This window comes from Petaurus breviceps, unplaced genomic scaffold (assembly GCF_028583685.1).
Source record: "Petaurus breviceps papuanus isolate PSGF00001 unplaced genomic scaffold, PetGlider_PUasm1.0 90865, whole genome shotgun sequence".
Taxonomy (NCBI): domain Eukaryota; kingdom Metazoa; phylum Chordata; class Mammalia; order Diprotodontia; family Petauridae; genus Petaurus; species Petaurus breviceps.
In genome coordinates, this window is record NW_027187367.1 from 7,007,026 (window position 1) to 7,030,001 (window position 22,976).

The 22,976-nt window shown below is 44.1% G+C and overlaps 1 protein-coding gene and 1 long non-coding RNA gene across 6 annotated transcripts in view; one reads left to right on the forward strand and one right to left on the reverse strand.

The window, feature by feature from the left end:
- ITPR3 (inositol 1,4,5-trisphosphate receptor type 3) overlaps nucleotides 1–22,976 on the forward strand; it is a 126,131-nt gene that overhangs the window by 59,370 nt on the left and 43,785 nt on the right. For all 5 annotated transcript variants that reach the window (XM_069073470.1, XM_069073471.1, XM_069073472.1 and 2 more), the window contains 13 exons: nucleotides 496–595; nucleotides 740–900; nucleotides 3,625–3,766; nucleotides 5,627–5,788; nucleotides 6,675–6,847; nucleotides 9,143–9,262; nucleotides 10,279–10,461; nucleotides 12,136–12,387; nucleotides 12,597–12,741; nucleotides 16,036–16,180; nucleotides 19,430–19,626; nucleotides 20,478–20,607; nucleotides 22,424–22,481. In XM_069073470.1, the coding sequence (XP_068929571.1) occupies nucleotides 496–595; nucleotides 740–900; nucleotides 3,625–3,766; nucleotides 5,627–5,788; nucleotides 6,675–6,847; nucleotides 9,143–9,262; nucleotides 10,279–10,461; nucleotides 12,136–12,387; nucleotides 12,597–12,741; nucleotides 16,036–16,180; nucleotides 19,430–19,626; nucleotides 20,478–20,607; nucleotides 22,424–22,481 (1,968 nt within the window). The remainder of the gene's footprint in view (nucleotides 1–495; nucleotides 596–739; nucleotides 901–3,624; nucleotides 3,767–5,626; nucleotides 5,789–6,674; nucleotides 6,848–9,142; nucleotides 9,263–10,278; nucleotides 10,462–12,135; nucleotides 12,388–12,596; nucleotides 12,742–16,035; nucleotides 16,181–19,429; nucleotides 19,627–20,477; nucleotides 20,608–22,423; nucleotides 22,482–22,976) is intronic.
- On the reverse strand, nucleotides 10,750–14,769 carry LOC138150086 (uncharacterized). Its single transcript, XR_011165502.1, has 4 exons — nucleotides 14,009–14,769; nucleotides 12,735–12,895; nucleotides 11,643–11,749; nucleotides 10,750–11,562 (listed from the first exon to the last, which is right to left on the reverse strand). It is a non-coding gene; the product is annotated as an uncharacterized lncRNA (long non-coding RNA).

Genomic DNA, 22,976 nt, shown 5'->3' on the forward strand with positions numbered 1-22,976 from the left:
AGGCAGTTCACACTGAAGTCTTCTTGACTCCAAGTCCAGTACCCTGTGCTAGAGAATCAGGGCAGGGGAGATATGGATGGATCATGGTGGCCCAACCCAGCTTCTCCATGGGGCTATATGGGTGTTGGAACGTCCCTTACCCTGTGTTCTCTGCTCTGTCTGTAGTATGTGGCAGTTGTTAAGGCCTGAGGTTGGGTTCTAGTATTATCTCTGTCACCAGGTAGTTGTGTAACCTTGGGCAGGTCATTTCTCTTCTTTGAACCTGTTTCCTTATCTGTGAAGCAGGGATCAGGTTAACTGTCCTCTCTACCTCATAGGCTTTCTGAAACATTAAAATCTGCTAGACAAGAGTGAGGTTATGTCACAGCCTACCGCTTCTGTGCCACCTTGCATCCCCCCTCACCCTGTGAGCTCCTGCCCAGGTGTCCTCTGACCTTTAAGTGACCACTGACCTCTCTGTGATTCATGACCTTTGTATGAACCTCTCCATGCTAGAAACTCCTATGTCCGGCTGCGCCATCTCTGCACCAACACTTGGATCCAGAGCACAAACGTTCCCATTGACATCGAGGAGGAGCGGCCCATCCGACTCATGGTACCTCCAAGGATAGGAGAGAAAGGGAAGAAGGGAGGGAAGAAGGAAGAGGAAGTGAGAATGGCTGCTGAGGGGAGGCCATGGTGGAGGGAATGAGGAGTCGTTCCCTGCTGGGAGGAGGAGGCTAACTCCAGGTCATTGCAGCTGGGCACCTGCCCCACCAAGGAAGACAAAGAAGCCTTTGCTATCGTCTCTGTGCCCGTGTCTGAGATCCGAGACCTCGACTTTGCCAATGACGCCAGTTCTATGTTGGCCAGTGCTGTGGAGAAGCTCAGTGAGGGTTTCATCAGCCAGAATGACCGCAGGTAGAGCCCTTGGGAACGCGGGTCATCTACTGACTTGTTTTTTCTTTAGTCAACAAGTTGAATGAACTTGTCCCTAAAGTTAATCTTAGTGGATTAATGGAGATTACCAAATTGAGGATCCATTAAAGAGATGGGAATATTTAGTCTGGGGAAGAGAAGACACTTTGGAGAGATATGATAGTTGTCTTCAGGTATTTCAAGGCCAGCCCCATGGAAGATAATGATTAGCTTTGTTCTTCTTGGCTCTAAAGGGTAGAACTAGGAAGTATGGGGTGGAGGGCAGGTGCAGGCAGGCACATTTAGGCTGGATGTAAGTGTAGGTGGGGTGATCCCCTAGAGCAGGAGTATGCTGGAACCAGCTCTTACCTGCTCAAGGAAGCCAGTTGTTAAATATTCTGTGTTAGCTTTTATACTTCAGAAATCTGCAAATGCTGCAAGTTAGGGTTTGATTTGTGGTTTTTTTGATTTTCTGTGTTTAAGAAAGTTATGGAGAAGCTTTTGTTAATATGGATCAAACTTAAAAGTCTGTTGTTATTTTTGAGAGCCAGTTAGATATTTACCAGCACACCTCTATGCGAGAATTAGCTTTGATTTTAACTTCTCCCTTGCCTCCCATATCCAATCACCTGCCTCTGTTGTGAGAATTATAGATTTATGAATAATTATCGCCACTTAAATGATATTGTTCACTTATTTTGGTTGTTTCTGATACTTTGTGACCCCATTCGGAGTTTTCTTGGCAAAGATACTAGAGTGGTTTGCCATGTCCTTCTCCAGCTCATTTTACAGATGAGGAAACTGAGGCAAACAAGGTTAAGTGCCTTGTTCAGGGTCACACAGCTAGTAGGGGTCTGAGGTTGGATTGGAACTCAAGTCTTCCTGTCTCCAGGCTCCATGCTCTATTTGCTGTACCACCTAGCTTCCCTACTTAAATTGTAGCAGTGGATAGAAAGTTGATCATGGAGCCAGGATACTTGGGTTCAAGTTCTACCTGATACATACTGGTTGTGTGACCCTGGGTAACTCACCTACCTCCTCCATAGTCTAGACTAATAAGAGGATAAATTGCAGAGAAGGTGCAAACTTGCACTGGTAGGAGTGTCTTCAGCCAAGAGTCCCCTGGACCAGTGAAATCCTAAAACTGGCTTCTGCTCCCTTTCATCCCTTGCAAAGTACTGTCAACTTCTTTACATCTATCTCTTCTTCATTGTCTCAGCTGATACCCTCATTTAGGCCTTATTTTCTCTTACTTGGGTTGTTTTTTTAAAAAAAATATTTTATTTTCCAAGTAAACACAATTTTTAACATTCATTTTAAAAAATTTTAAGTTCCAAATTCTCTTTCCCTCCCTCCTGCCTGGATTATTCTAATAGCCTTCTAACTGGTCTCCAAGATGCCCCTCAAGCTGCTACCCCACCCTTCCCCCCTGCAAATAGCAATAGTAAGTTTGCAAAGCACTCTACTTAGGGTATAGGGTCATCAGATTAAGAAATTTAGAGGTAATCTTGTCCAAACATCATCTTTATTTGGAGACTTTTTTTCTGATTTTTGAGGGGCAGTTTGGAATGGATAGGGATCTGGCCTCAGAGTCAGAAAGACCTGAGTTCTAATCCAGCCTCTGAAACATGCTGGCTGTGTGCTTAGAGTGCAGCTTTTCTGGGCTCTAAGCAACTCTAAATCTGCAGAGATTTAATGGATTAATGGAGATTACAGAATTGAGAATCTGTTGATCCATTGAATTGCAGAGAATATAGCAGTCTACATTGGGGAGGGGTGGAGGGAGGGAGGGGAGAGGTATCCTCATTCTGGAGTTCCCTAGCCAATGAAATCACAGGTCCAATTTCTAACCCTGTCCCCTATTTGATATGAACATTTTGTTGTTGTTCAGTTGTGGCCAACTCTTCATGACCCCATTTGGGTTTTCCTTGGCAAAGAGACTGGAATAGTTCGCCATTTCCTTCTACAGCTCATTTTACAGGCAACTGAGGCAAACAGGGTTAAGTGATTTGCCCAGGGCCACACAGCTAGTAATTGTCTGAGGGCAGATTTGAGTTCAGGAAAGTGAGTCTTCCTGACTCCAGACCCAGCCTGCGCTGTGTCACCTAGCTGCCGATATGAACATAGAAGTTACTTAATAGTTGATTTGAAAGGGGACTTGAGCTGCGCCCTGAAAGATGACTAGAATTGTTGAGGTACAGAAAGAGAGGGAGGGAGAACAGCGTAGGCAAAGGTGTGGAGCAAAGTCACATATAGAATGAGAAAACTCATTTGATTGTATAGGAAGGTATGTACAGGGGGCCAATGGGAGCTACAGCTGGAAAGGTAGATTGACCCTAAATTGTGGAGAGCCTTAAATGCCAGGATTAAGTGTTTAAACCTACTTCTGTGAGAAATTAAAGTGGTCATGCTGCTGGATATTTTTCAGCAGGGATTGACCCCATAGAGATTTATTTTACTGTTGTAGACAGATCGTGAGCTACCCCCAATAGATTGATTCTGGGAGGGAGGGGGGTAAGGCAGCAAAGAAGGAAGGAAGGAGAGGGGAAGGCAGGGCAATTGGGGTTAAGTGACTCTCCCAAGGTCACATGGCTACTAAGTGTTAAGTGTCTGAGGCTGGATTTGAACTCAGGTCCTCCTGACTCCAGGGCAGGTGCTTTATTTACTACGCTAATGAGCTGGCCCTACCAGGTATTTCTTAAGCACTATTCTTTCACTTGCTCCCAGGTTTGTCATCCAGTTGCTGGAGGACCTGGTGTTCTTTGTCAGTGATGTCCCCAACAATGGGCAGAGTGTTCTGGACATCATGGTGACCAAGCCCAACCGAGAGCGGCAGAAACTGATGCGGGAGCAGAACATACTCAAGCAGGTTTGTGTTGGTTTGCATTTAGCATCCATGCCAGTCTTCCTCTTCTTGACTCCAAGTAATCCCCAACCTTGAACCTAGAGCTAGGGTAGAATGCCACATCTTAGTTGTAGATCAGCCTCCTTCTGGTGCCCAGGGTGAGCTATTTCTCCTTCAAATGCCCCTCTCTTCCTGGGAGAGGGAGCAAGCCTTAGGGATGGGTTTGGTTGGAGCAGCATTAGAAGGGTCATGGGATTATAGATCTAAAGCTGCAAAGTACCTCAGAGCACATCTAGTCCAGTCCCTTCATTTCACAGATGAGGGAGCTGAGACCCATGGATGTCATATGACTTCAGTGTCAGCAGCCCAATTGGAAGCTAGAGCCTCTGAGTCTAAAACCAAGTGGTTTTCCATTGTGAGAGTGAAGGTTTAAGGAGGGGGTTCAATTCAAGATCGATGTTAAGATAAGCATTGTGTTGAAAGTGAGGAATAGGGTTAAGGTTAGGGTTCGAAGTAAAATTAGGTGATGTTAGGGTTAGGACCAAGAACATAGATCGAGAACTACAAAGGACCCTAGAGGGCATCTAGTCTGACTGCCTCAGTTTATAGATGAGGAAATTGAGGCTACAAGAGGTTGTTCATTGTTCAAAGTCACAGAGGTAATAAGAATCAGGGGGGAGGTTTGAATCCAGGTTCTCTGATCCCATAGTCTGTGCTCTTTCCATTGTATCAGGCTTTGAGGCAAGAGGAAGAATTTGTGTAAAAACTGAATTAGTTGAGAACTCTGATCAATGGTCATGCTACCCTCTTAAGAGAGAGGTGACAGATTCAGGATGCAGAATAAGATATATATTTTTCACACATGGTCAAGTAGGAATTTGCTTTCTTTGACTATGTATATTTGTTACAAGGGCTATTCTTTTCCATCCCTCCCTCCTTCCTTCCTTCCTTCCTTCCTTCCTTCCTTCCTCTCTCTCTTTCTTATGGTGGTGGGTGAAAGGGTAAGGGGGAATAGAGTGTGGGTAATAAGAAGGGAATAAAAGGAAGAAAAAGGATCATTTTAAATGCAGAGAAGACAAGTCCAGAAAGAAGCTCAAATAGGATAGCTTTGAAAACTACAATTTAAATTTATTATATCTTAAAAAAAATCAAGCTGTACATAATAGAGATCTGTAGTTTTATATGCAATCCTCTTTTTCATTTCTAATATGTATATGGAAATGCCTATCTAATTTGATGTTTATTAAGTTCAGGAAAAAAAAAGAGTTTTAAGATTAGGTTTAAAATTCAGGGTAGGTCAAAGAGTAGGGTGAGGGTGGGACCTAGGGTTGATTAAAGGTTAAAATTAGGATTTGGATAAGTGGGGGGTGGGATAGGATGGAGAGAAATATAGTCAGTTTTTTACAATATACCTACTATGGAAATGTTTTGCGTAACTACACATGTGCAACCTATATTGAATTGCTTATCTTCCCAGTGGAAGTAGGTGAGGAGGGAAGGGAAAGAATCTGGAAATCAAAGTTTTAAAAGCAAATGTTAAAAAAAATTGTTTTTTACATGCAGCTGGGAAATAAGATATACAGGCACTGGAGTGTAGAAATCTATCTTGCCCTGCTAGAAAGTTAGGGGGATAATGGGGGAGGATATAAGAAAAAAGCAGATTGGGGGAAGGGGTATTCAGTAGGCTTGCTGTTTGGGGGTGGGAGGTAGGGAAATACAGCGAGAAAATTTGTAACTCAAAATCTTGTGGAAATGAATGTTGAAAACTAAAAATAAACACATTTTTAAAAAATTAAAAAAAAACCGAACCTGGAACAACAACCAAAAAAAAGGTTTAGGATTTGGGGCTTCAGGTTTTTATCTTCCTGTTGTCTGGGTCCCTAGATCTTTGGAATCCTGAAGGCCCCATTCCGGGACAAGGGTGGTGAAGGTCCACTGGTAAGGCTGGAGGAGTTATCTGACCAGAAGAATGCCCCCTACCAACACATGTTCCGCCTCTGCTACCGTGTCCTGAGGCATTCCCAAGAGGACTACCGCAAGAACCAGGTGGGCTTGCTCTTCCCGCTGTGATCCTGTTTCACCTGTTCCCTCTCTGTATCTGGTGATTGCTGGGAATGGCCATGAGGGAATGGGACACTCTGGGCCAATAGGAAATCTTGCAGGCTCCCTGGCTGAGCTTATAATATTTCCTTCTAAACAAATTCTATCATTGGGACCACAGTTCACAGCTCTCCCATATTTGTTTTCAATCCTTCCCTCTCCCCTCCCCTCTTAATTCCAAGCCTAATCAGTAACACCTCTATAGTCCATCCTTCTCTCATCTCCCCACTATTACCATTGGCTTTGCCCTTGTTTAGACCCTTGTTGCTGTTTGTCTACACTATTGCTTCTATCAGGTTTTCCATCTTCTTCCCTCTTGTATCCAGCTTTCATCAACTACTGGGATAATCTTCCTCTTATGTTCTTCTGATCCTATCATCTTTCTGCATAAAAATCTTATGGGATTGTAGGTCTAAAAGAGTTGGAAGGGACCTCAAAAGCCATTTGGTCTACCCTTCTCATTTTATAGATAAGGAAATTGAGACCCATTGAAGTTGTGATTTGCTTAAGGTCACAAAAGTAGTTAAATTGTCAGAAGTGGGATTTGAACCCTGGTTCTCTCTAACTCAGGAGCCTGTTGTTCAATAGCTTTCTATTGCCTCCCTAGTAAAATTCAAACTCTTCTGTTTGACTTTCAAGGCCAGGGTCTGGGGAGGTGTCTCTTTCCCATAGATTAAGCCCTGGTAAGTCTTTGGTCTCTCTTCTGTCCCTTTCCCATACATCTGCCCATCCAGGCCCTTGAGAGTTTGAGGAGAAGGGAGGATTGTGGGCCAAAACCAGGGAACATGGTGTTGGGCTCTTTTTGATCTGTCCCCAACCCCATCCTTTCCAGGAACATATAGCCAAGCAGTTTGGGATGATGCAGTCACAGATCGGCTATGACATCCTCGCTGAGGACACCATCACTGCCTTGTTGCACAACAATCGGAAACTCTTGGAGAAGCACATTACTAAGACAGAAGTGGAGACGTTTGTTAGCCTTGTGCGCAAGAATCGGGAGCCCAGGTCAGAGGACTGCTCCCTTTCCCCCGTATGTCCCTTGCTTGTACGTCTGATATCTCCCTATCACGCTGCAGTCATCCGTCTACTTTTCCATTCATTTCATTTTGTCCCCCTATTTCTTCATTCATTCTTAACTTATCCTCTTACCTTCTACTCACCCCTATTCATCCTCCTTTCCCTACTCTCTCCCTTTTCATCTTCTGTTCTCCATTCACAGTTAATTCTCTTTTCATCCTCCATTTCCTACTTACTTCCCATTCACTCTCTCCTCACTTTCTCTTTATTCCCCTACCTTCTGTTAATTCCCAATTTGTCTGCTTACTCTGCACTTTATATCTATGCCTTCATTCTATCTCTAACTCCCCTGTACTCTCCTCCCCTGTCTATTCTCATTTACCTTCATCTCATCCCTCTTACCCTTCATTTGCTCCCAACTCATCCCTTCACCTCCCATTCACTTTCCCTCTCCATTGACTTCCTTATCTTACTATCTTTCTAATTTAACACTCACTTACCACCCTACTCACCAGCATTCACTCTCAACATAACCTCCATTTACCATCATGCTCTCTTTGTACTCATTCATCTCCCACTCCCTATGCCTGTTTACTCTATTGCTCATTTTTCTATTCCCCCCATTTGACTTCTGTCTTCCCGTTAAGCCATGATTGTGATCATGTGGCTCTCTACTCATTCTTAGTCCTTCCCCTCTCCCACTCACTTGCCTAATTTCCCAATCCTTTCTTGTTGGTGATTCTCACTAAAATTACTTGAAAAAAGGGCAAAGTCATGCTAAAGTGATTCTTGAGTCAAACCCAGTGGATCAGTTGGGCAGCTAGTTCTGGGGGATATTATATGACAACCCAAGAGTCCCACCTCTGACCCCTGATCAGACAATAGAACTAATGGCTGCTTGTTGGGGGTATTGTAGATAGGACTCATGATTTGGGTAGGAGTCAGACTCCATTACTTCTGAGGCCCCTTCCAACTCAAAATCTATCAACTTTGGCCTCTCTCCACAATCAATCAATCAGTGAAGCCTTTATTAGGTGCCTCTTAGGCACCTCTAGGTGGCAGAGCAGATACAGTGCAAGACTTGGAATTGAGAAGACTTGGGTTCACATTCTGCCTTAGAGACTTAGTTGTGTGATCCTGGGCAAGTCACTTAACCCATCTCCCTCAGTTTCCTTATCTGTCAAAAGGGGATAATGAAATACACATACTTCCCAGTATTGTTGTGAGTATAAAACATTTGTAAAGTACTTGGTAAACCTTAAAGTTCTAAATAAATGCTAGCTATTATTGTTATTAACAATCCCTGCCCTCAAGTAGCTTACATTTTACATATATATAAAAAATATATGTTGATACACACACATAAGTAAATATTTAATGTATACAAAGTAAATTGGGGATGAGACTGTTAGTTGGAGTTATCAGGAAAGACTTCAAGGTGGTAATGGTAGGGGAATGTGGGAGATCCTTTGGGGAAGAATTAATATGGCCTGTTGAGAAAGAACAGCTTGGTGGCTTTACATTTTTTTCAATTAATAAAACATTTTCTTTCCCTCTGAGGGGGCCCCATTAAAAAAGAAAGCTCAAACACTTGTAATAATAATAGCTAATTTTTATATAGCACCTACTATGCCAGGTACTATGTAAGTACTTTAAAAATATTATCTCATTTGATCCTCACAACAACTCTGGGAGGCAAATGCTATTATTATCTCCATTTTACAAGTGAGGAAACAGACATTTAGAGGTTAAGTGACTTGACCAAGGTCACATAGTAAGTGTCTGAGATTGGATATGAACTCAGTTCTTCCTGACTCAAGGCTTCCCAGCTATCTACTGTACCACCTAGTTGCCCTAAGATAAATACGCATAGTTAAGCAAAATGAATTCCTGCATTGGCCAATGTCCAAAAATAGATGTTTTATTCTGCACTTTGAATCCATTACTTTTCTGTTAGGAGGTAAGTAACATGCTTCTTCAAAAATCCTCTGGAATTATAGTTGATCATTGCATTGATCAGAGTTCTTTAAGTCTTTGAAAAATTGTCTTCATAATGTTGTTATCTACTGTATAAATTGTTCCCTTGGTTCTGCTCACTTTTCTCTTCATCAGTTCATACATGTTTTCCTAGGTTTCTCTGAAACTTGCTCTTTCATCAGTTATTACAAAACAACAGTGTTCCTTTACATTCATATACCATGACATATCATTGCCCACTTGATGGGCACCTAACCAACCCAGGTAATCATTACAAACTGACTCCTTCTTTGCTCATTTCTTCAGGTTCCTGGACTATCTCTCTGACTTGTGTGTGTCCAACCACATTGCCATCCCGGTCACTCAGGAGCTCATCTGCAAATGTGTCCTGGACCCCAAGAACAGCGACATTCTCATCAAGACAGAGTGAGGGCTAGGTCTTCTCCCCATTTACTTCTCTTTCCTCCTTGGTTATCAAGACTCTGCCTGGTCCTCTCCCACTCCTTGGGTTTAAACCAGAATTGTCTCTTTCCTAGGATACTAAGATCCCTCGTCTTGATCCCAGTCACCCCTCATTCCCCCAACCAGAGAACCAAGGACTATGTCTAGGAATTCATGCTGAAGCTCTTACATATCTTCCTCCCCCCCACCCCACCCCCATCCCTCACCCCACTCTCAGCTTAAATGTATTTAATGCACATCTATAGGTAGGTAGGGGGTACTGTGGGGAATATAAAGGAAGAATAAGATATGTAGCACTCTTTTTTGGCAAGACTTAGATGATAAAGGCATAACTCCTAGGGTCTTTATTGACTCAGATCCCCTTGCAAGGCAACCTGTCCAAACTTTGCCAGAAGGAATGTTACCTATGGTACAGTAGAAAAAAACACTGGATTTAGAGTTAAAGGACCTGGGTTCAAATCCTGCTCAGGACACTTAATAGCTGTGTGACCCTGGCAAGTCACTTAAAACTCTATGGACCTTGGTTTCTTCATCTGTAAAATATTGGAGTTGAACTCTGAGATCCTTTCTAGCTCTGGTTCTGTGATTCTAATGTCTTCTAGGGGGCCTTCTGACTTCAGGGGTGTGCTGGTAAATGTTTAACAACAAATTTCCCTCTCCCCCAAAAAGGAGTGCTCAGATACACTTTCAAATTTAATCTACACTATTAGCACATTTTCTCATCACTCTGTTACTTCTAGACAATGAGCAGAACAGTAAATCAATTTGTGATGTTTGGTTTCTGAGGTGTAAATGCTCATTCTGAAAATTAAAGCAATTAAAGCAATCTCAGAGCCATCTGAGTTGGCTCCAGCGTGCCCCTGTGCAGACTTTGTGATCTCCACGGGTTCTCATAGTCTGATTTTCTCAGGATGGGAGGAAGTTGGGTTAGGGTTCTAGAAGAAGCTGGGGCTCAAGCCAACTGGGTGTTTTCCTCGCAGGCTGCGGCCGGTGAAGGAAATGTCTCAGTCCCATGAGTACTTGAGCATTGAGTACTCAGAAGAGGAAGTCTGGCTGACTTGGAGCGACAAGAACAACGAACACCAGGAGAAGAGCATTCGGCAGCTGGCCCAGGAGGCCCGGGCAGGCAACGCCCATGATGAGAATGTGCTCAGCTACTACAGGTGGGGAGCTCCCCAGGGAGTGTCTGTGCTGTCTCTTGGCTTCCTGGCCCCGCCCACACTGGAATGCCCTCCCTCCTTACTTCTGCCTCTTCAAATCCGTGGCTCCCGTCACATCTCAGCTCACACGCCATCCCCTATGCGGGCAGCGGAGCAAGCTACTTACCTTTTACGTTTAAATGACTCTTTAATAAAAGACACTCAGGATGGATCTCTCACCCTTCTAGGTGGAAGTTCCATAACTGTGATTTATCATCGTCAACATCACTAATGATGGTGATAATGGTGATATTGTTCTTTAAGGTTTGCAAAGTACGTTCCGTGCATTTATTTGATTCTCACAACACCCATGGAAGGAAAAATGCTATTATTATTATTTCCCATTGTATAGATGAGGAAGTGACTTGCCCAGAGTCACACAGTTAGTAAAGGTCTGAGGCAGGATTCCAACTCAGGTATTCCTGTCTCCAAGTCCAGTGCTCTGTCCACACCAATACCGAGTTGGCAACTCCTACTACAATGCCAAAGGTGGCCTGCAAGCTTGGAGTGGGCCAGGCTGGGCCACCCCCCGAAGAATCGTGGAGATGCTGAAGCTTCAATGCTGTCTCCTGAAATCTCTGCCTCTTTGCTCCCTCCTTCCCTTTCCCCATTGCCGCTTCTCTGTGCCCTGTCCTTTCGCTGGGCTGATAGCCAGTGAATCCCTGCTGAAGTGTTAGCTGATCTGGCCTTGGAGTGTAACTGCCTCTGGGGCGAGCTGCTTCCCCTTCCCCCAACCTGGCTCCCCTTCTCTTGGCTAGGGAGAGTGAATATAGGAAGACTTGGCATGCAAGTCCTGTAAGCTGCTGATTCCTGGTCTAATCTAGATCCCTCCCACTACAGTTTAAACAGTATGCTTTGACTCATTCTGGGCAGACACAGCCATAGTTTCCTTCTTCCTCCCCCTCCTACCTTTACCCTGCCCCAGTCTCCACCCACTTGTGGCCCCTTCTTAAACTGTATTCAGATATCTGAAGGGCTTCCATGTGGAGGAGGGACAGGCCTTATTCTGCCTCATTCCATGAAATAGGAGTAATGGGTAGAAGCTTCAGAGAGGCAGGTTTTGACCTGAAAAAGGAAAAAAACAACAATTAGAGCTGCCTAAAAGTAGCATGTGTTTTCCTTGGGAGTTAGTGGGTTTCCCTTACCTGGAAGTCTTTAAACAGAGGCTGGATGACCACTTTCTAGAGATATCGTAAAGCCTCATGTCTCTTCTTATTCCAAGCCATCATTTACCCAGCTGCCAATGACCTTCCTTTAAAAAAAAAAAAGCACAGATTTGACATGTCACTCACCAGCTCAGTAAACTCCAGTGGCTCCCTGTTGCCTTTAGGATCAGATGTAAACTGCTGTGTTTGGTATGAAAAGGTCTCCACACCTAGCCCCAGTCCACTTTTCTGGCCTTATTAATGTTATTACATTGTTCTCCTTCACATACCTTACTGTCAGGTGAACTGGTTTTCTTGTTGTTCCTTGTACCCATGACACACTATCTCCTAGCCGTGCCTTTGCATTGTCTGTCTCCCACACCTGGAATGTGCTCCCTTCTTACCTCCATCTTGTAGAATCCCTTGTTTCCTTCACAGCTCAGCTCAAATGCCAAATCCTCCCCTCTCTTTCCCCCTCCCTTCCCTGCCACAGATACCAGCTAAAGCTGTTTGCCCGCATGTGTCTGGACCGCCAGTATCTGGCCATCCATGAGATCTCCCAACAGCTGGGTGTGGATCTGATCTTCCTATGCATGGCGGATGAAATGCTGCCCTTTGATCTACGTGCCTCCTTTTGTCATCTCATGCTGCATGTGCATGTAGACCGTGACCCCCAGGAACTCGTCACCCCAGTCAAGTTCGCCCGCCTCTGGACAGAGATTCCCACAGCCATCACCATCAAGGAGTGAGTCCTGGGCCCGTGAGAGCCAAAGGGACAATAAGGACGGGGGACAGGAAATAAGGAAGTGGGGCCAGAGGTTGAAGAAGGGGTGCCCTTCTAGATTGAGGTGGGGTAAAAACCTGAGGGAGAAGGAAGGGGCTTGATTCCCTTTCCTCCCTTCCTTTCTCTGTACTCTTTCCAACCCATCCCATCTCCCCACCCTGTTCTTCTAGCTATGACTCCAACCTCAATGACTCTCGGGATGATAAGAAGAATAAGTTTGCCAACACCATGGAGTTTGTAGAAGACTATCTCAACAACGTAGTCAGTGAAGCTGTGCCCTTTGCCAATGAGGAGAAGAATAAGCTCACCTTTGAGGTAGGACCTCTGCCACCAGGCAGCTAGGTGACACAGTGGATAGAGCGCCCAGCCTGGAGCTGGGAAGACCTGAGTTCAAATCTGGCCTCAGATACTTATTAGCTGTTTAATCCTGGGCAAATCACTTCATCTCTAATTGCCTCAGTTTCCTTATCTGTAAAATGGAGATAATAATAGCACTTACCTCCCAGAGTTGTTGAGGATCAAATAGCACATAGCACATAGCAGACACTGTTAGCTATTATTCAGGAGAAACGGGGGCCCAGAGCCATGTGAAGGAAGACCCAATGAATACGATGACAAGTCAGTCAACAAGCATTCTGAAGTTCCTGTTAGATGCTAGGTAGGATGGGGTGCTCTAGACCACAGAGAGGCTAGATGACCAGTTGTCAGGGATGTTAAGATGGGGATTCCTTTCAGGGATGGGGTTGACTAGATGACCCATGAGGACCCTTCCCAAAATGAATTCGCACGTGCTGAGATTCTCTGGTTCTAGATTCAGCCCCCAAGGGAGGTCAAGCAAAGCCCCGCGATGCCTTCATGGCATGGACAGAGAGAGCACTGGATTTAAGAGTAAAGAGACCTGGATTTGAATCTTGGCCTTGCCACTTACTGTGTGCCTCTCTTTGTGCCTAGTGTCCTCATTTGTAAAATGGAGATAATAATAACAATTTGGCATAATCAATCAACAGACATAATCAGTCTATAATCATTCAGCCCTTACTATGTGCCAGGCATCCTACTACGTTCTGGAGATACAAGGAAATACAAAATCATTCCTGCCTTCCAGGAGCTTACATTCTAATAGAAGACAACATGTAAATAAACAGGCACATATAAGATACACACAGAGTTGACAGAAGATAACTTTAGAAGAGAAAATACAAGTGTTTGGGGAAACCAGGAAAGGTCTCCTATAGAAGGTGGCATGTTAGCTAAATCTTCAAGGAAGCCAGAGCTTTTAGGAGGGAGAGCATTCCAGGCACAGGGGATAGCCAGTGTGAAGATATGGAGATGGGAGATGGAGTGTAGACATTAGGCAGCCTCAGAGTCTGGGACACAGACTCTGACACACACTCACTGTCCGATGCTCACCTCTCAGTGCCTTACACAGCTTTCTGAAACCCTAAATTGCAGAATGGTTCCTGACCTCCCTTGGTAGAGGGGATATCTTCCTTTAGGAATGCCAATTAAATTTCAAGTATGTACAAAAAACAAAGAAAAAACCAGCTAAACCCAAAACGCCCCCGCATGTAACCCTACTCACCTAAAAGGGCCAGTGTGAGAAAAGCTCTTTGCAAATCTGAAAGTGTTATGGAAATGTGAGTTGTTAGTTCTGGCTTTTCTGGAAATAACTCAACATGTGAGTCATTTCCCCCTCTGAACACCAGTTTCCTTATCAGCAAAATAAAGGGGTTGGACTGTGGTCTCGGAGGTCCCTTCCAGCTGAGATCCTGTGATTCTTCTGTGATTCTGTCAACACCCCTTGTCTAAATCACTTCCTGGGCAGCAAAGGGGAAGCCTGATGCTTGGGGGATACTGAAAACCTGGAAGGTATTGCGTGGAGGTGGGCTTTTCTCTATTACCTGGTGGAGGTCGGGGAAAGAGCCTACTCCTGATTTGCAGCAAGGCAATTAGTTTAGGGATTGTCTCAGCCTCCTTCTACTTAGTCCTTATCCCACATGACCTCCAACCACTCAGCCAAAACGTCTCCTTTTCCCCCATACTCATTGTCTTCCCTTCGATGCTTTGGTTCCTGGGCTAAGAAAATCCTCTTAGCAAGCACACGCCCTTGTACCAAGCTTATTATATCAACCTCTTTTTACAGAGAAAAAGACATAAGAGGCAGATTCCTGTCAGTCTTTTGGATGCCTGCTCCCTGATTTCTTTCCAACCTACCTCCAAACTGCTCCTTGTTTAATAATAACAATCATAATAATAGCTAGCATTTACATAGTGCTGTAAGGTTTGCAAAGCTATTTACAAATATTATTTTATTTTGTCCTTACAATTGCCCTGGGAGGTATGTTCGATTATTATCCCTGTTTTACAGGTAAAGAAACTGAGGTTAATTGATTTGCCCCGTGTCACAACTCCTAAGTGCACACAAGTCTTCTGGGTTCTGATTTGTTCCTCTGGCCATTAGACGTTTGGCTTCCTAGGATCCTAAGCCCGTGGCAGTTTCCACCTGGATAACTCTGTAGTGTCCCCAGCCTAGGGTCCCTCAGGATGGGATAGAGAAGGGCGTACCTTCTCAAAGACCTTGTCGTTCAGTTGTTTCAATCATGTCCAGCCCCTCCTAACCCCATTTGGCAAAGACACTGGAGTGGTTGGCCATTTCCTTCTCCAGCTCATTTTACAGATGAGGAAACTGAGGCAAACAGGGTTAAGTGACTTGCCCAGGGTCAAACAGTTACTGAGTGTCTGAGGCTGGATTTGAACTCAGATTTTCTTGACTCTAGTATCCCCTGAGCTTTCTCAAAGACTGAGTTTCTCCTAATAACTAGGCATGAATCTCACATTGAGGAATTTATCTAAACTTTTCATATAATAAATAATAGCCAACATTTACACAACAATCCTGAGGTCAATACTATTGTTATTGTTTTACAGATAAGGAAACTGAGACTTAGAGAGGTTAAATGACTTGGGCAGGGTTACACCGGAAATGTACATCTGAGGCTGGTTTCAAACTCAGGTCTTCCTGACTCCAAGTCCAGTTCTCTAGTCCTAGCCCTCCTAGCAGTCTCTCTATTTTTTTTGGAGGGGGGAAGGATGGGCAATTGGGGTTAAGTGACTTGCCCAAGGTCACACGGCTAGTTTTGTGTTAAGTGTCTGAGGCCAGATTTGAACTCAGGTCCTCCTGACTCCAGGGCCGGTGCTCTAATCGATGGGCCACTTATCCTCCCCTAGCAGTCTCTTGAAGCTACCCACTGTTCCTGCTTTTTGGGGTAATGAATGGTGCAATGGGGAAAAAAAATTCAAACAAACAATAAAACCCTCAACAAACCCCCTGCTTCTAATCCTAACTAGGCTTCTACCTTGCTTCGTGACCTTGGGCAAGTTACTTAACTTTTCTGAATGTTAATTTCCTTCTCTAAAAAGAGGTTAATAATACTTACACTACCTACCCCATATAAAGAAAACGTTTTCAAAACCTTAAAGCTCCAAGGAACGGTGGAGTTATTTTTATTCCTGTGATGATCTCCAATCACCCTCTCAGCCTGTGCATCGCCAACCTGGTGCCTTCTTCTGTCCTTACCTTTCTTCTTTCTCCCCAACAACTCGCCGCAGGTCGTCAGCCTGGCCCACAACCTCATCTATTTCGGCTTCTACAGCTTCAGTGAGCTGCTTCGGCTCACCCGGACTCTGCTGGGCATCATCGACTGCGTGCAGGGCCCCCCAGTCTTGTTGCAGGCCTACAATGAAGATCCTGGGGGTGAGGCTGGGACCCTGGGTGGGACCCTCCTGACCCGACAGGCAAAGGCAGTCAGGATGGTGGGGGTGGGGTGCTGTGTCTCAAAACCCTGTAAGGCAAAACTCAGGTAAAGGAACTTGGGTTGGTTAGCCTAATTAAGACAAGACTTGGAGGTGGGGGCTGGGGAAACATGATAGCTGCCTTTAATTCTCTGAAAGGTTGTCTCCTGGAAGAAGGACTAGATTTGGTCTGTCTGGTCTCAAAAAAGGCCAGCTAGGAGCAATAGACGGGAGGCTAAAGAGGCATGTTTGGGTTCTTATCTGTGTAAGCAAAGCCTTCCTTCTTAGAGTTATTCTGTTTTGGTAGTGAGTTCTGTGTCACCAGAGGGCTTTTATCTAAGACTCAGACGATCCCTTGTAAGGATATTATAGAACAGGTGTTCTTAGCCATTGTTTGTGTCATGGATCTTGCTGGCAGTCTGGTGAAGTCTCTGGGCCTCATCTCAGAATAATATCTTTAAAGGCATAAAATAAAAGGCATGTGATTAGAAAGGAAACCAGTAATGTGGAAATATGGTCATCAAACTATTGAAAACACAAGTTCATGAACCCTAGTTTAAGAGCTCCTATTGTTGAGGGAAATTCTGCTGTTTGCCTCTGAAATTATTTTCAGTTCTGAGATCCTCAGATTTTATGAATGCAGGTTTTCCCTCTGTTAGACATGGGATAATGATACATTCTGAATTGGCTGAGGGCTCTCAGATTCTCCTTGGGGCTTGCATTCCAGGATTTAGGTTCAGACACACTCATACTGTGCCAAATTATATTTCACACTGCCACCAGATAAATCCATTTTTCCGTTATTCTGGCCCTTGCTTACCACTCTCCTCTTCCTCTCATTTGACTGGGCTAGGCTGGGTGCCCCCTGCAGGTCTCCTAGAGACCAAGGAGTCTGTGTTAGCACTTAGCACAGGGCATAGCACTTAATAAATATTTATTGACTGATTGTCAGCCACTTAACAATTAAGTAATCACTTAATAAATGCAGTTAACTGATTGACTCAGTCCCACAGAAGTGGCCTTCCAATCTAAGGAGAGAGACAAAGTTCCTTCCCTTAGGAAACTCCCAATCTGACCAGGGAAACAATCCTTACTCTTAGGAAGCTCCCAGTCTGGTATGAGGGACACAAGTCTGCCCTCAAGATCTTCCAGTCTGATGGAAGAGAAACAATCCCAAAGCCTAGCCAGCTCTTTGTATGTGCGGATGTAGAATATATGTGTGTATATACATATATTTATACATGTATGTATATATATGTATTTTTATATGTATCTACTATATACATTTTTGAAATATTTTATTTTTCCCCAATTACATATAAAAACAATGTTAATGATTTTGTAAAAAAATTTTGATTTCCAAATTATATCTCTCCCTCCCTTCCTTCCCCCTCCCCAAGATGGTAAGCAATTTGATACAGGTCATAATGTATAGTCATATAAAAAATATTTCCATGTTAGTCATTTTGTAGAAGAAAATTTGAACCCCCCAAAAAAAGAAAGAAAAAAGTGAAAAACAGTATGCTTCTGTCTGTATTAAGACTCTGTCAGTTCTTTCTCTGGAGATGGATAGCATCTTTCATCATGAGTCCTTTGTTATTGTCTTGAATCATTGTATTGCTGAGAATAGCCGAGTCATTCACAGTTGTTCATCATGCAATATTGCTGTTACTGTGTACACTCTTCTCTCGGTTCTGCTCACTTCACTCTCCATCAGTTCATGTAAGTCTTTCTAGGTTTTTCTGAAATCATTGTGCTCATCATTTCTTATAGCACATAGTATTCCATCACAATCATATGGAACAGCTTGTTTAGTCATTTCCCAATTGATGGGCATCGCCTCAATTTCCAATTCTTTACCACCACAAAAGAAGCAGATGATTCTTTTTTTTTCCTTTTTGAAGGGGGTAGGACAGGGCAATTGGGGTTAAGTGACTTGCCCAAGGTCACACGCCTAGTAAGTGATAAGTGTCTGAGGCCAGATTTGAACTCAGGTCCTCCTGACTCCAGGGCTGGTGCTCTATTCACTGCACCACCTAGCCACCCCAGATGATTCTTATGTATATTAATGTCAAATCTAATCTCAGATTGGCCTTCAAGATGCCTTCCACCAAGGCCCACATTAATTCCATTCCTACTTTCATTTCTTGTTGAGTTGCCAGGCTGACCTGTTCCCTACCCTGTCAACATCATCATTATCATCATAGCTAGCATTTATATAGCTCCTACTATGTGCTAGGCACTTTGCTAAGCACTTTACAAATATTATCTCATTTGATCCTCACAACAACTGTGGGAGGCAGGTGCTATTATTATCCATATTTTACAGACCAAGAAACTGAGGCAAAGAGAGGTTAAGTGACCTTGCCTAGGGTCACATAGCTCATAAGTATCAGAGGCTACATTTGAACTCAGGACTTCCTGATTCCAGGCCCAGGGCTGTGTCCACCTTCATGTACTTCCCTCCTATAGGCCTTCTCCTTCTCCACCTGATTCATCTTGTCTCTTATCCAAATACTTCACCTCCCAAACTTAAATTAGAACTCATTAGTGGGTAGGTAGCCTTCCCTGATTAATCCTGCCCCTTTCTTACTTCTCTTTTATGCTCTATCTCCTTACTTCATGTGTATACCTAGATTATGCAATCAACTAATTTCATCAATCATTTGTGCCAGGAGATAACAAAGTATAAAGAATGAAACAATGCCTATTTTCAAGGAGTTATATTTTACTGGGGGGAGACAGGTACATAGATAAATATATACAGCATAAACATAAAGTGAATAAATAAATACAGTTGCCAAATATAAACTAGTTTGGGAGTAAGGGCAGTAGCAGTCGGTACCTTCATGTGTCTGCTGCATTATGTCTGATTCCTGCATCAGAGTGTGGCTATGTATGTGTATGGCATGCTCTGTCTCCTTGGTTACACTGGGAGTTCCTGAGGAGAGGACCTGATTGAGAGCTCTCTGAGGGCAGGGATTATGCCCCCTCACTTCTTTATATTCCCTCCCAGCTCCTAGTGTAGACTGCAGCACAGAGTGGACCCTCAGGACGGGATCGGGTTTGGATACAAGGGCAGTGTAGTGGAGGTGACTGATGCCCATCTGGGGAAAGGGGGCAGTGACAGTTTATCCTCTCCCTAGCTTACCTTATTCCTCCAGTTCCAATGTTACCGAACATATCTGGCATTGACCCCAATCTCCTCCAGGGAAAAATGTTCGTCGGTCCATCCAGGGGGTAGGGCAGATGATGTCCACCATGGTGCTGAGCCGTAAGCAGTCCATCTTCAGTGCTCCCAGCCTCCCCACTGCCGGGACCCAGGAGTCAATGGACCGAGGAAAGTTCGTGGAGAATGAAGACATTGTGGTGATGGAGACCAAACTCAAAATCCTAGAAATCCTGCAGGTAGTTGGGATGGCAGGAGGGGGAGACAAAGGGAATAAGCATTTTTATATGTGTATATATACATATATATGTATATGTATGTATACACACACATATATGTAATCTACCATGCCAAGCACTGTGCTAAACAATTTTTTATATATATTAATTCATGCTCACAACAACCCTGTGAGGTAGGTGCTAATATTATCTCCATTTTACAGTTGAGGAAACTGAGGCAAACAGGTTAAATGATTTACTCAGGTCACACAGCTAGTAAAGCTGCATTTGAACTGAAGTCTTCCTGACTCCAGGTCCTGTGCTCTATCCATTGGACCATGTAGCCACCATCCTCTTTGTTTCAGGCTCTTAAGCATCCCTACTAGGTTGGCGTCTGCCCCACAACTGCCCCCTGTAGTTTGGGTAGTGAGCAGGTACAGTACTGGGGTAGGAAGTAATAATAATAGCCCTGTATTTCAGGGTTTTCAAAACACTTCCCTCTGCCTCTAGAGGGGTATTGGGAGGAATGATGGAGGAAAATCTAACACTGGAAGTTAGAGTGAGGCAGGCTGTGGGTCTTTGCATCCGTCTGTGTGGTGATGTGGTACCCACGCATATAGTGGGGGCAGAAAGAAATGAAACAGAAGACAATGAGCAAGACTCCATTTGGTTTGATATGTCTTGAATTCCTAGAATATCAGGCACATTCATAGTTCTAGTAAAGTGTCAAAATATATTCAAGATACAAAGGGAAGTTGGTTTAAAAAAAATCATACTTTGCTACTGTCAATTACTGAAAAGAATTTGCCCCTCTCTAATGGGGGGGTGAAGGTGGGGTCAGAGTGGAGACCTCTCCTTCATTTTCCCAACAGTTTATTCTCAATGTGCGACTGGATTATCGCATCTCCTACCTGCTCTCAGTCTTCAAGAAGGAATTTGTAGAAGTTTTTCCCATGCAAGACAGTGGGGCTGATGGGACAGCTCCAGCTTTTGACTCCACAAGTAAGGGTCTTTGGGCTCTTCTATATCCATGGTCTTTCTTCTTTTCTTCTGGGGAGGGTGGGCTGGGGAAGGTTGTCTTCTGGCCATTCTAATGGGAAATGGGCTCATTCACGTTAATTGGCTTGTTCATGGAGAAATCATGGTAGACCTGGGATAAGCTCTTCGTGGTCCTCATTGACACCTTGTCTTTTCTCTGCCTGTCTCCATTCCTACTCTTCTGCCTTGAGGCAGTCCAACTCTGTTTTCCCTTATAAGGACTTGCCCTCTGCCTTGATAAGCTTTCCTTTAGTATCTTTCTATTTTTGTCAGGTTTTTTTCTCACCCAGCAAAAATTTATTTTCTTTCTTTACATGGGAAAAAAAAAAGGAAAACAAAATCCTTATAATGGTTACGCATAATCAAGCAAGATAAATTCTCACATTGGACATGTCTGAAAAATGTGTCTTATTCTGCATATGAGGTCCATCATCTTTTTGTCAGGAGATGGGTACTCCCACTTCCATTATCTATTGTACTCTTGACTGTGGCCTTGTGAGGTAGGTAGGTCACATATTAATATTATTAGCCCTATTCAAGGGGAAAAAACAGAGGCCCAAAGCTGTAAATTCAGTTATTTAATCAAGCCACAGAACCCCCAAAAATGTTGACACTGGAAGTAAACCCTAAGTGAGACCATCTATTCTATCCACCTCTATCCTTTACAGAGAAGGAAACAGAAGCACACAGGGGGGAAATGACTAGGCTTGAAGTCATTTGCAGAGCAGGGATTAGACCTTGGGTTTCTTGGCTTCCTTCCCAACATTTTGCACAGCACCACACCACAATGATGGAAAGTGGATTCATTTTGGCTGCTGCATTTGGAGGTTCCTAAAAGAGAACAAGAGCCTGTGGGTGGGTCTGCTTGCCTTGGGTCGTCTCTCTTCTGCAATCCATCCTCCATTTAGTTACCGAAATGATTTCCTAAATTGCAGATCTGACCACTACCCAGTAAACTCCAGTGGCTCCCCATCACCTCCAGTATCAAATGCAGAATGCTCTGACATCCAAAGCCCTTCATAACCTAGCCTCTTACCTTTCCAGTCTTACTTCCCAGCGCATCCTATTAGACCCAGTGACACTGGCCTCCTGAACAAGGCACTCCATCACTGAGCTTTGAGCATTTTCTCTGGCTGTCTCCTGTGCCTGGAATGTTCTTCCTCATCATCTCTGCCCATTGACTTTCTAGGCTGTCACAACTATCCCATCTTTTACTGGAAGCCTTTCGCAGACCTTATTCTATTGCCTTCCCTCTGTTAATTATTTCCTTTTTATCCTCTATATAACTGTATATATATATTTGTTTGCATATTGTCTCCTCAATTAACTTATAAGCTCCTTGAGGGTAAGGACTATCTTTTTCCTCTTTTTGTATCCTGGCAATTAGCACATTTAGCACATTTCCTGGCACATAGGAGGCTCTTTTTTTTATTTTTTTAAGGCAATTGGGGTTAAGTAACTTGCTCAAGGTTACACGGCCAGGTGTTTCTGGGTGGGTGCTAAGTGTCTGAGCCCGGGATTCGATCCCCAGGTCATCCCAACACTGGAGCCGGTGCTCTTACTCGTTGTGCTACCTGGCCGCCCCTTACATAGGAGGCTCTTAATAAATGTTTGTTGATTGATTGTTTGAGTCTGAATACCCCTGATGGGCCATGTGCTTTGGTGGGGGTGGAGAAAGATAGGGGAATAGAGGTCTGCAGATGGGCCAAGGAGATCAGCTAGCTTGATCCCTCAATCTCTGCCTAAAAATCCTCTCCCTTCTGTGTTTCATCCCTAACAGCTGCTAACATGAACCTGGATCGGATTGGGGAGCAAGCGGAGGCTATGTTTGGGATGGGGTGAGTAAGCCCTGGTCTCTGCACTGGAGACCCTGTATAGTGGGGGAAGAGGAGCTCACCCTCATGGCAGGTGGTAGACCAGAAGCCTATGGCCAGAAGGTTTCTCAGAATAGATATGGATAAAAATCCATATTCCTATTGCTTTGCCCCTTTCCTGCCCCAGACTCCCTGAGACATACCCTTCCTTCACCAAGCTCAGGAGGGCTACATGGCTGCACCTGTCCTCAGTAGCAACCTTGCTTGTTCTAGTTTCTGTCAGGATCTACCCTCCATCCATTCAGGACAGGAGGGTCTTTGGTTAAACAGGCAGAACCAACTTACCATCAGATATAGGTTGGAAAAAAATGAGGGGCAGTTCCTCTTTTAAGGTTTCCTTGAAGAATGTTCACCCTCCTCCATGAACCACAACTTCTTAGAATGCAGCAGGGACATTCCTTCTCTTTATAGTCATTTTATCTCCCTTCCTTCCTTCCCTCTTTCTTTCTCTATTTTCTT